The sequence below is a fragment of the Corvus hawaiiensis genome, chromosome 6 (assembly GCF_020740725.1).
Source record: "Corvus hawaiiensis isolate bCorHaw1 chromosome 6, bCorHaw1.pri.cur, whole genome shotgun sequence".
Taxonomy (NCBI): domain Eukaryota; kingdom Metazoa; phylum Chordata; class Aves; order Passeriformes; family Corvidae; genus Corvus; species Corvus hawaiiensis.
The window spans coordinates 5638265-5649226 of NC_063218.1; the positions used below are offsets into that span (position 1 = coordinate 5638265).

At 57.3% G+C, this 10962-nt stretch overlaps 1 protein-coding gene across 1 annotated transcript; it reads right to left on the reverse strand.

Moving 5' to 3' along the window:
* Positions 1 to 4282: 4282 nt before the first annotated feature.
* SIX1 (SIX homeobox 1) lies at positions 4283 to 7412 on the reverse strand. Its single transcript, XM_048308450.1, has 2 exons — positions 6585 to 7412; positions 4283 to 5596 (listed from the first exon to the last, which is right to left on the reverse strand). The coding sequence occupies exons 1-2, from the start codon at positions 7142 to 7144 to the stop codon at positions 5308 to 5310; spliced, it is 849 nt and encodes a 282-aa protein (XP_048164407.1). The 5' UTR covers positions 7145 to 7412; the 3' UTR covers positions 4283 to 5307.
* Positions 7413 to 10962: the final 3550 nt, after the last annotated feature.

Genomic DNA, 10962 nt, shown 5'->3' on the forward strand with positions numbered 1-10962 from the left:
TTCTCATACTATTAGGAATATTGTGTTACATAATGATAAGCTGCAGTGACTTACAGGGACTATAAAGGGAGGCAGTGTGGGAGTGCAGAGCACCAGCCGCCCTCCCCACCCCATCACCTGCCCTTGCTCTGACCTTCAGCAGGTCTATCATCTCCCCAGGTCTCGGTTTCCCCTCCTGTTAAACAGGGTTGATCCATGCTCCAGCTATTATCTTAAAAGCTTTTCCATCCTTAAGTCAGGGAAAAAAAAAAAAATTTTCCCTTTTCTTCCATCCTGAGATGAAGGCATGAGGATTTTCCATACCTTTTCTACCACAGCTGAAATTCATCTGAATCTGAGCAGGTATGACATCATGCCAAAGCATCTCTCTCCCTGCAGAGCTAAGCTGTGGATGAGAAGCTAAAACAGGGATGAGAAGGAGTCGCTCTGCCCACAGAGGCATTTTCCAAAAGCACTGGACAAGTGAAAACAGGAAACCGTAATTGAACTAAATCTGCCTCTTTAACCTCATTATTAGGATTGGGATTATATGCTTCAGAGAAAGTTCAACCTCTGTTTAAAATCTGAGGAGATGTGGATGAATACTGTAAACCACAGGGAGAGAGGGAATGTTCCTGCACTTTGTGAAAAGTCCAACTGGAAGGAAAGACAGGGTGGCATGGAATGGCAGTTCAGCCTGGTGCCCTCCTTCCAGACAGCATGAGGCTGTTGTTGGAGTGAGCACTAAAAATCTCTGGGGAGCCTGGTAATTTGCTCTCTCTGCCTGAAAATTAAAGCAAATTTTCCTTCATTTACATATTTAAAACTGTGTCCACATCCAGTTGGGAAAGATGACGGCGTCTCAGGTTACTTCGTACACTGCAGCCAAGCTCCTGCAGATCCGGCCTCTGCCACCTCTGCTCCCCCCACACAGCACCTGGTGCCCTCAGAAAACCTGACGGCTTCAGCTGCAACAGGAACAGCAAAATCCATCCTTGGGCATGGATTGCCCCGGCCAGGATGTGCAAGCACTGTGTCCTGCTGCTGTTCGTGACATGGGGCAGCTTGCAGCACCTGCCCTGAAGGTGGAGTTTGTACAGAGACCAATCTCCAGCAGCGTCACCCTGCAGTGAGCTCTTCCTCAGGTGCAAAATTGCTGACAGCAAAGCACACTGGGTCGGCAGACAGAGAGATTTTCCACCTGTGCAGTGTTCATGAGCTGAACTCTGGAGAAAAGCAGGAGCAAGGCAGAAGCTCAGAGGTGAAGAGTTATCTCAGGGGCATGTGCTGTTTCTTTTACAGACTCTGCTGATCCTGAAGCACTTCAAGAATAGTTAAACAATTGTTAAATAGTACTTTATCTTCAGGCTGGATAACAGCACAAGCAGCCACTGGCTGCCTAGTGACAGGCAGCTCCATAAAAACACCCACTCAGGAGAGAGGGAGTTGGGATGCCTTGGCCTAATCCTGACGGTACCGCACACCTGGACTCATTCCAGCTGCTGACATTCCCAAACCTGTGAGCTTAAAATGAAACTCTGACTTTCTGGCTGTTCAGGCCTAGTTTGCAAAGACACAGAGCACAAATGTGCCACATCTTGGCTCTGGGCTCCTGGAATTGCAGCTTGGGATGTCAGGGACCCAGGCCTGGAAATGTTGGACTTAAATCTGTGGGCTGAGCAAGCATCCACTCCTCACCAGCAGTTTCTCTGGAGGATCTGCCAGCATGTGGCCCAGGACTGTGGGGGCTGAGAGTGGGACTCTACCAGAGTCCCTGAGACTCTACTGAGAGTGGGACTGCCCTTCGGGGGAGCTGGTGGGGAAGAGGAGTGGGGAGGAGCTGGCAGCAGGACAGGGGCAGAGCAGGAGCGTGGCTTGTGCACAGGACGCCGCTGGCTCAGCGTGACCCAGGAAATTAAATGAGGAGAGAGAAGGGGGCTGGCTTTCTCCTTGGGTGTTTGTTTTTATACACTGAATTTCCTGCTTGGGGAATCTAAGGGCACCCCACAGCCCTCCCCAGGCTGTCCCAAAGGTGGAGGTGGGCTGTGGAGCAGTGGGCTGCCCGTCTGACTCCGATGGAGGAAGAAGCGTTTACGGTAGAGGTGACCTTTCTAAATCCCTGCTTTGGACAGACATTTCCAATAAGTGCTGAAGAAAAGCCTGCCAGTTCCAGCTTTCTCAGCCTGCTCTCCATTTTCCTTCCATCCTCTCCAGGCTGAATTTAATCCGAGAAGGTTCCTTTGAGCTTTAGTGTGTTGCTGGGGGAGATGTGGGCGCACAAGGGATCGCGTTACAACTTTCATTTCCTGAAATGTTTGAGGGAACATCCAGGGTTTTATCCACACATCAGGCAAAGTTGAGGGCTCGGATTTCAGGTCTTGTCACTCAGCTGTCACCAAACAAATGAGCCTCTCAGAGCTGGAGACGGAGAGAGCTACCTGCTATTCATGACCCCGAAAGCAGGTGATCACTCATGGGAAAAGCAGGTAGAATTAATCATTCTGCTGTTCTCCATTTCCTCCCCCTTTTTTGGCTGACCTGGACACAGTGTGAAATCTGTCCTGGGGGGTGAACGGAAGTGGGGGGGAGGGGGGGGGGAATTAACTCCTTCCTGCCGGTAGAAATACAAAGCAGAGCGAGGTGAGAAAGAGCTCCAGGCTGCCTCCCCCGGCTGGCTCTGCTGTGAAAAGCTTGCTGCGAGGTCAAGCCTAATCGAGGAGAGCTCAGCAACCTGTGCCTGGCTCAGCTCCAGGGCCTCCCTGCTCCTACCTGACTACTGGCCAGGGAGTTATTTCCAGGGGGATGCCCTCAGCACCCTCCATCCCTCCTTTCCACCATCCGCCTGTTGCCAACCTCATCCGTCTCCCTTTTGGGGAAATACAGAGCCGGGGGGTGGGTAGGGGTCTGAAGCCGGAGGCCTGAAACTACCCCCAGTCTAGGCAGGTGTGTGCTGGAAAGGGGGATTTGGGCAAGGGGAGCATCCCATGGCATCTTCCCCAACCCTTTGACAGCCAACCCCTTCCCTGCCTGCAAGCGGGAAGCGCCTCTGCGCTGTTTGCTGTGAAAGTAACTCCTGGTTTGCGAGTCCTTGCTTGGCTTTCCCGCCGTGCAGGGCTGGAGCCCCGGGCAATATTTATCCTTCCTCTTCACCGAGCCCGTGGTTTGGGAAAAAAACGGAGCTGGAGCTTATCCATCCTCGAGGCGTAGAGCCCGCAGCTGCTCTCCCTAGAAACCTCCTTCATTTCCCCGGGGGTTCCCCCTTTTCTGCCCGAGGGGATGGGAGCGGCTGCGCTGCTTTGTGACGGATCACGGTGGAGCTGGGTGAGAGCCCCGGGAAGGGGGAAGAGGGCGAGCCTGGACCGGAGGGCACGGACCGACCCGTCCCATCCCCTAAGGTCCCGGCGGGTGGCACAGCGGGACCGGTCCCCTTCCCCAGCCGGACAGCCGAGGTCGGGGTCGCCGCACACCGAGAGAGGGGGGTCCATGCTCCCCCCGCAGCGCTGGCTCTTTCCCCGGCTCCTTCCGCGGCCGCAGATGAACTCAAGCAGCTGCGCGGCCCCCGCGCGGTTTGCGCGTCCATGAGCGGGATTTGCGCCTTCCGCCCTTGCCCCCACGAGCCAGGCGCTGTCCCGGCCGGCCGGGAGGTCCCCCCCTGCCCCGGCCATACCCCCCCAAAAGGGTCGTGGGAGCAGGAAGCCTGGCGGGATCTGCGCCGGGTCCCCCGAGGGGGCGGCCGGGGCCCGTCCGGAGGGAGGAGAGAAACTATCCCAGAATCCCGGGCCCCGGCTCCCGGCTCCCCCGCAGCCGGAGCCGAGGAGGGCGAGGGGTGGGCACGGATCCGCTGCCCCGTCCGGCCACGGGTGGGGGGTTCCGCGAGGGGCTCTGGAGCGGGGCCGGGGGCCGGGGCCCGCTGAGGATCGAGCGGGAGGGACGCGCAGCGCTCTGGCCGGGCAAGACCCTCCTGCAGAGGGTGACATTTCTCCACGGCCCAAGACCCCGAGCACAAACAAAGCAGAGACATAAATAAACACGCACTTAATGATGCAAAACGCTAACAGGGAGGACCGGCAGCAACGAGGCCCCGACGGGGCGAGCGGCGAGGCCAGGCGCTCCCTCCCGGCCGGGCACCGGGCTATCTCGGGGCGACCGCACGCAAAACGGGTCCTCCGGCCGCGTCCTTGCTCCCTTACGAAGCCACCGCCTTCCCCGCAGCCCCGAACCTCCGCTGAAGCCCGTGGGGAGGGGGTGAGGGTGGGCAGAGGGGCACGGGCTCGCCCCTGCAAAGAAAAGCGCAGCCTGGGTGTTCTGCCATCAGCATTGTTTAATTTAGACTGTTTAGGTACAATAGAAAATAAACCCGAAAGCACATGCGATTTTTGGTAACAAATACTCGAGACAGGCAGCGTCATCCGCGGGCTCTCTGCAAGCCGGAGGAGGAAGGCGGCGAGCGGGCACAGACGGGAGAAGGCAACGGGGAACTGGCGGGGCAGTTTAGGAGAAAATGGCTGTCGACTTTTATTATTACTATTATTATCCTAATTTTTAGCCACATTGATGCATTTCACCACCGAAGAGGAGAAAGGTGGGGGACGTGGGTCCACGGGAGCCCACTCAGTATCTGCCTCGCACGGCCGCGGTCAGACACAGGCACTTCGTAAAACTCTAATACTGCAGCTTTTGATTTTTTTTTTCCCACTCTTTCTTCTTTCTTTCTTTCTTTTTTTTTTTTTTTTAATTTAAACTATATCGAAATCTCTTTGGTAAGGCTAAATATGAAAAATGTAAACGTAACTTCCCCTCCCGCCTCCCACTCTGACACAGGGCTCAGTACAGCGGTTCTCTCCCTCTGTCCCCGTCCCAGCTCCTCGAGGACCGGGCCAGGAAAGAGCAGGGATGCGCCGGCAGACCCTGCCCCACCGCGCCCGCGGTGCTGGGATTTATTTGGGTGGAATCGGATCCAGCTGGGGTTGGGGTTTTTATTTTCTTTCCCACCCCCCCTTTTTTTTTTTTCTTTTCCTTTTTTTTTTTTTTTTTTGTAATTCCCGTTGGGACTTCATTTGAACTCGAAGGGCTGGTGAGGGTTATTGCTGCTCTCTGCGTTTGGCTACGTGGAAAAAAAAATAATTAAAAAATCGTGGTGATGGTGGGAAGCGCTGGGGGGGAACTGGAGCAAGAGCCGATGTGGGGTTGTGTGAAAAGAGCCGATAGTCCCGTTAAGAATCAGCGGGTGAGCTGTAAAACCGGGTGCTGTCCTCTATGTACAACCCAGAGCCTCTGTCCCCGAGCAGAACCTCCTCTCCGGATACTCCGGCCGCCCGCCGAGGCCCTTTAGGATCCCAGATCCACCAGGCTGGACGTGAGGGGTCCCAGCAGCGAGTCCTGGAGCTGGTGGCCTTGGAGGCTGTGAGGGGTCTGGGATGCGGCTAAGCCGCTCAGGGAATAGCCGGAGCTCCTGGCGTGGTTGAGGTTCCCCTGCAAGAGCAGGACCGAGTTCTGATCCGGGCTTTGGGGAGGAGAAAACTCTTCCTCGGAGCTCGACATGAGGGGTTTGCTCCCATCCAGAGGCGAGAGTTGGTTCGGTTTGTTGGTGGCCGCGTTGTTGTTTTCCGTGTTCTCTCTGCGGAAAGGCAAAAAAAATATATATATATATAATCCCACAACGGGGATGTTAGGGCTGGCATGAGGCGGCGGGGATGGGCATTGTGCTAATGTCCCCCGTAAACCCTTCGCGTTTAGTTCCAGTGTGGGAGCAGATGCTTCTCAAGGGGGGAAAATAAGCCTTATAATTTCATAACGGATGGTCCCTATTTCTTTTACACCTCCTACAAATAGGTACACTGAACAGACCGGTAATTTAGGTGAGGAGGGAAAATTGGAGGAAGGGATTTTTTTGAGGGGCGGCTTTTCTTTCTTTTTAATTGAAAATGAAAGTGCGGCCCGGGACGAGCAGGGTGGGGGATTTTGTCTAGGAGGCTCAGTGTGGAGGTTGCTGAAGGAGATGCCCTCCGTGGCTCTCTGCCTCGCCGGGCCGAGCGGCCACCTCGCACCGAGGCCACCGCGTCGCCTGCCGGGGTGGCCTCGGCCCGGGGCGGCGGCCCGGCCCGGCCAGCGCGTCCTCATCCCGGTCTCCCTCTGGTTCCCCCCACCTCTCCGTCCCGGAGCTGCATCTCTCTCCTCCGGGCTTCAGAGCTACCCTGCCCGACCCCCGACAACACACGACCCGGCATTCCGACCGCTTCCCGGAGGCTCCGGGTCCGCATCGCTCCCGGTTTCCTCGGGGAGGCAGGCAGCAAACAAAGGCGGCGGAGCGGCCTGGAAGAGGACGGTGAGCGGCTCGTTGTTCCCCCAGGGCAGGTGAGGTGGAGTGGATCTCGGGTGAAAAACCCATTTGGGTTTCCACGGAAGGGGAAAACACAACGCGGTTTACGAAAAAAAAAAAAAAAAAAAAAAAAAAAAGGGGGGGATTTGGAGGGAACCGTGTGTTTTCGTCGCTCCCATCCGGCTCCGGGAACTCGCCGCGCTCTCGGAGCAGCTCCCGGGGTTCCCAAACGCCCTCCGCACGGCGAAGCAAGGAAAAAATCGGGGGACGGAGGGGTGGCACGTACCTTTCCTTCGCCTCCGCCGCTCGGTCCCGTTGCCTCCTGTTCTTGAACCAGTTGCTGACCTGGGTAGTGGTGAGACCGGTGGCTTCCGCCAACTCCCGCTTCTCCCGGGGGGACGGGTAGGGGTTGTGGGCGTACCATTCCCGCAGCACGCCCCGGGATTTCTCCTTGAAGCAGTAGCTGGTTTCCTCGCCATCCCAGATGGTGCGGGGCAAAGGGAATTTTCGGCGGACGCGGTATTTGCCGACGGCGCCCAAGGGTCTGCCCCGCAGCTTCTCGGCTTCCACGTAGTGCGCCTTCAGCCAGAGCTGCTGCAGCTTGGGGTGGTTGTGGGGGGAGAACTGGTGGCTCTCCAGGATCTTGTAGAGCTCGCGGAAGTTGCCGCGGTGGAAGGCCACCACCGCCTTGGCCTTGAGGACGCTCTCGTTCTTGTGCAGGTGGTCGCAGGCCGGCAGCGACCAGAGGAACCGGCCCAGCCTCTCCAGGTTCCCCCCTTGCTGCAGCACCTCGCAGACGCAGGCGACCTGCTCCTGCGTGAAGCCAAACGACGGCAGCATCGACATGGCCGAGCGCGGCGGCGGCCGCAGGAGGACGAGGAGAAGGAGGAGGACGAGGACGAGGAGGAGGCGACGGGCACCCCGCGGGAGCGCAGCGGCGGAGGGGCGCGGAGTAGGCGCCCGCCGGGCCCGGTCCCGGTGCTGATCCCGATCCCGGTGCCGGCCCCAGAGCGGGGAGGCGCTGCGGCAGCCGGGGGCGGTGTGTCGGGCGAGCGGGGATGCTCGTCGCGGTGCCGGGGGGACTTTGTCCCCGCTCCGCCGCCGCCGCGCTTAAAGCGCCCGAGCCCCCGCGCCGCGCTGATTGGGCACCCCCGGCCCGGCCCGGCCCAGCCCGGCTAGCCCAGCCCAGCCCAGCCCAGCCCGGCCCGGCGGGCAGAGCCTCGGCACGGGCGGGCGGGGCCTGGCGGCGGGGACACGGCCCCGGCCGCGGCTGCGCGTCCCGCCGCCGCCTCTGCGCGGGTGCGGCCCCGGCGGCTGCGGGGGGAGCCCCGCCGCCCGCGCCCCCGGGCGCATCTCCGGGGAAGCCGCTGCCGGCGGGCTCTTGTCTTTCTTTCTTCCATCTTTTTTCCGCCCCAAAACTCCTGCCCCCCGCCCGCTCGCCGTCCCCTGCCAAGGCAGCCCGTGTTTAATTACCTTAGAGCTGGGGATGAATAAATACTGCTTTAGTGAAGAGCTGAATAACGCGCGGGGCCCGTGCGCCCCTTCCTGCCCCTCGCTCTGCCCCGTTCGCCGCGGGGGGGGCCCGGCGGGTCGGGGCAACCCCGTGCAGACCGCGGGCAGCAGCGCTGCACCCACCGGCGGCGCTTTAATTAGCCTAATCCTCATTTGCACACCCCCGCTCAAAAGCAATTATTTAAAAAATTAGAAAACAATTAGGCTCCCTAAGCAAAGATAATCTATTGTCAGCAGGGAGGTGAGGACAATGCGGTGAGATAAGGGCAGGGCGCGGGGGGCCGGGGGTGTCTTTATGGCTGTATTTATCTTTGATTAGATAAGTCGAAGCCCGTACTTTAAGCACACTCCAGAACGCTTTGGATTCAGGAATGAGTTCGTTCTGCGGGTGCTAAGAGCCATCGCGGGGCTCTTTAAAACCTGTTTGTCCTCACTAAGACAGTCGGATTTATTTGACCTACCAAGTCGGATTTATTTGAGTTTACTGCTGCAAGGGAAGAGGAGCCCGTTCTCGGCTGAGGAGGAGCCGCAGGGCTCGGAGCCGGGGCCGGCGGCGCTCCCGCTGCCCGCTCCCTGCCCGCAGCCTCTGCCCGCGCTACGACGTGGGAAAGGCCGATATTTTCCTAAATCCGGATTGTTGTTTTTCCCACGTACTTCGCGTCTCGGGTCTGTTTAAATTAAGCCCCTGCCACCCAGTCTGTACAGCGACTGTACTATGTCCGCTGGAGTCAGGGCGCTTCCATATCCCATGACCATGTGTCTGGTAATTTTCCCTTGCCATTTTATTTTAGTACTTATGATGTTGCAGATGAAGTCTTAAAGAGCTGCAATGTCCTCCCAGAAGGAATGTCTACTTGGAACAGATCCTTATTGACAAGGCAGCTGTGTGGGGACCGGAACGAAGCCTTAAACCCGGCTCTAAAATCAACTAATACCCTAAAGTCTGGAGCAAGTGCGCAGATTTATAAGGCATGGACTCTCCCGCGGCCGCGTCCTGGAGGAGCAGCGCCCTGCCCAGCCTGGGGGTGGGTTCCTCCATCCCTCATTTCTATTGTTATTAATTTAAAATTTTATTTTCTTCTTTCTAATGAGGGGCTCAGCTCGGGAAGAGCACGGACCTGAGGGTTTGTGACTTCTGGATGAGGAGGAGAGAAACGCAACGCGGGACTGGGGGAAGACCCTGGGCACTATAACGAGAGCGGGCTTCTCTTGCCCTCACATTTCTCCTTTTTTTGTTGTTCTCTTTTTCTTTTTTTTTTTTTTTTCCCTGCTGTAAAAGGCCGACCAAAACAAACACCGCTCTTGCTGGGAATAAGCAAATTATCCCGATGCGGCCGGCGGAAGAGCTGACAGACACGGGCGAGGGCTGAGCCGAGGCTTCCTCGCGATTCTTGAGCGGGACTTTATTCTTCCGTCTCATCAAAATTCCAATAAGGAGGGGACAGACCCGCCGGGGTCTACCTGGGAGTTGCTACAGGCAAGGACCACTGAGCATCAATGTTTGTTAAGGCTCCGGGGTTGGTTTTCCTAAAAATTTGGAACCTTTCATTTTAAACCACAGAAAGAGGCAAATGTATTTCCAGAACACCCCATCCCATTTAGCCCTTGAAAAATCACAAAAGCAACAACAAAAAAGAGAGTTTCGAGCCGCTCAAAAAATAAAATATAAACTAGGGCAGACGCAAATAAGCAAAAAAAGCTACCGCACAACACAACGGCGTTGGGGCTGCCGCCGGCCCCTCTCGGTCCTTCCTTTGCCGGCGGAGCAGGAGCAGCCCGGCAGCATCGCCCCGCTGGACCTCCCCGGGGCTGCCCCCCGCAGCCGGGGCCTGGCCCCTCCGCGCCCGCGGAGAGGCGGCGGCAGAACGAGGGGGCCTCCGCTCCTCGCCCCCATTGCCCGGGCACCCATGGGCTCTGCTTGTGCGGGAAATTCATTCATTCCCTTATTTATTCGATGTATTTATACAACGCAGGGCGGGGATGAAGATGGAGCCCACGCAATGCGCTGCGGGTTTTTCCTCGATTTCGCCAGAAAATCAAAACAAAGCAGAAAAAAAATAAACCGAATACATCCCCCATCTCCTCCCGAGCTTAGAAATAAAGCTCTTCCCCAAGCAAAAGTAAAATTTATTTTTTTTTCTTTAAGTGTGAGGGTCTGAAGGAAACAAATAGAGCAACAAAATAAAACCAGCGGCGGTTTTTTGGGAGCCGCTTCTCGTCGGGATGAGAGCCGGGACTGGAGGCTGGGAGCCGGCGGGGCAGAAACACAACGCTGCCGTTCGCCGAACCTTTCGAAGGCGAAATCCAAAACCGACCCATTAAGTCAATGAGGTTTGTGTTGTAGAGGCTCCTTTCCCATCCACTTGCTGTTCTGAAAAATAGATCGCATTTCGTTATCTCGAGTGAGGATCTGCAACGTGATACCGGATCCGCGCCGCCTTCCCTGCCGAATGCGAGGCGCAGGGAGACAGCCAGCTTCCCGGCTTATTCCCCAACAATAAAGGATTTGTATTTTCTTTCCCCCCCCTCTCTCCCCCCTCCTTTATTATTCTATTTTTTAATGAGGAAGAACAAACCCCTCTCCATATGCACCGCTCTTGTCTTGCAGGAGCCTCTGGCCCGGCTCGCCTGCAAACCGGTGCGACCTTTAATTACTTGTTAGTAAATTGCCCTCCCGACACCTGTAAAAACAAAGCCGGTGTCCGCGGGGCGGGGGCCGTGTCCCTGCCCGGGCCCCCGCGCCCCGGGGGTGCCCGGCGAGGGGGTCCCCCCGCACCCAGCGGGGTCAGGCCGGGCCGGGGCTGTCGGAGGAGGGCCGGGCCGGGATGGTGGGGCAGGATAAGGATGAGGATGAGGATAAGGCCTTCCCGATGTGGCCGATCCCCAGGGCACAAAGGGCTCTTTCTTCGCGCACTTACCGGGACATTTTTCAAAGCATTAGAGGTGATCACGCGTTGTTTTTTTCTCTCCGAGGGCCGATACGTCTTTCTGTCCCTGTCCCCCCCCATTCATCCTTATTTCCTCCTGCTTTTGCCATGGGACCCCCAGATCCCCCCTACCCTACCCTACCCTACCCTACCCCCCCCTACCCCCCCCCCCCCCCCTTTGCTCTTTGCTAATGTACCTTCTGAATGCTGATTCTTTTAAGCTAC

What these genes read in the sequence shown, in the direction of transcription:
- SIX1 (XM_048308450.1), bottom strand. Translation starts at nt 7,144, where the DNA reads ATGTCGATGCTGCCGTCGTTTGGCTTCACGCAGGAGCAGGTCGCCTGC. An exon ending in GCGGCGGAGGCGAAGGAAAG is followed by an intron (nt 5,597 to 6,584) that starts GTACGTGCCACC and finishes GCCTTTCCGCAG; the next exon opens with AGAGAACACGGAAAACAACA.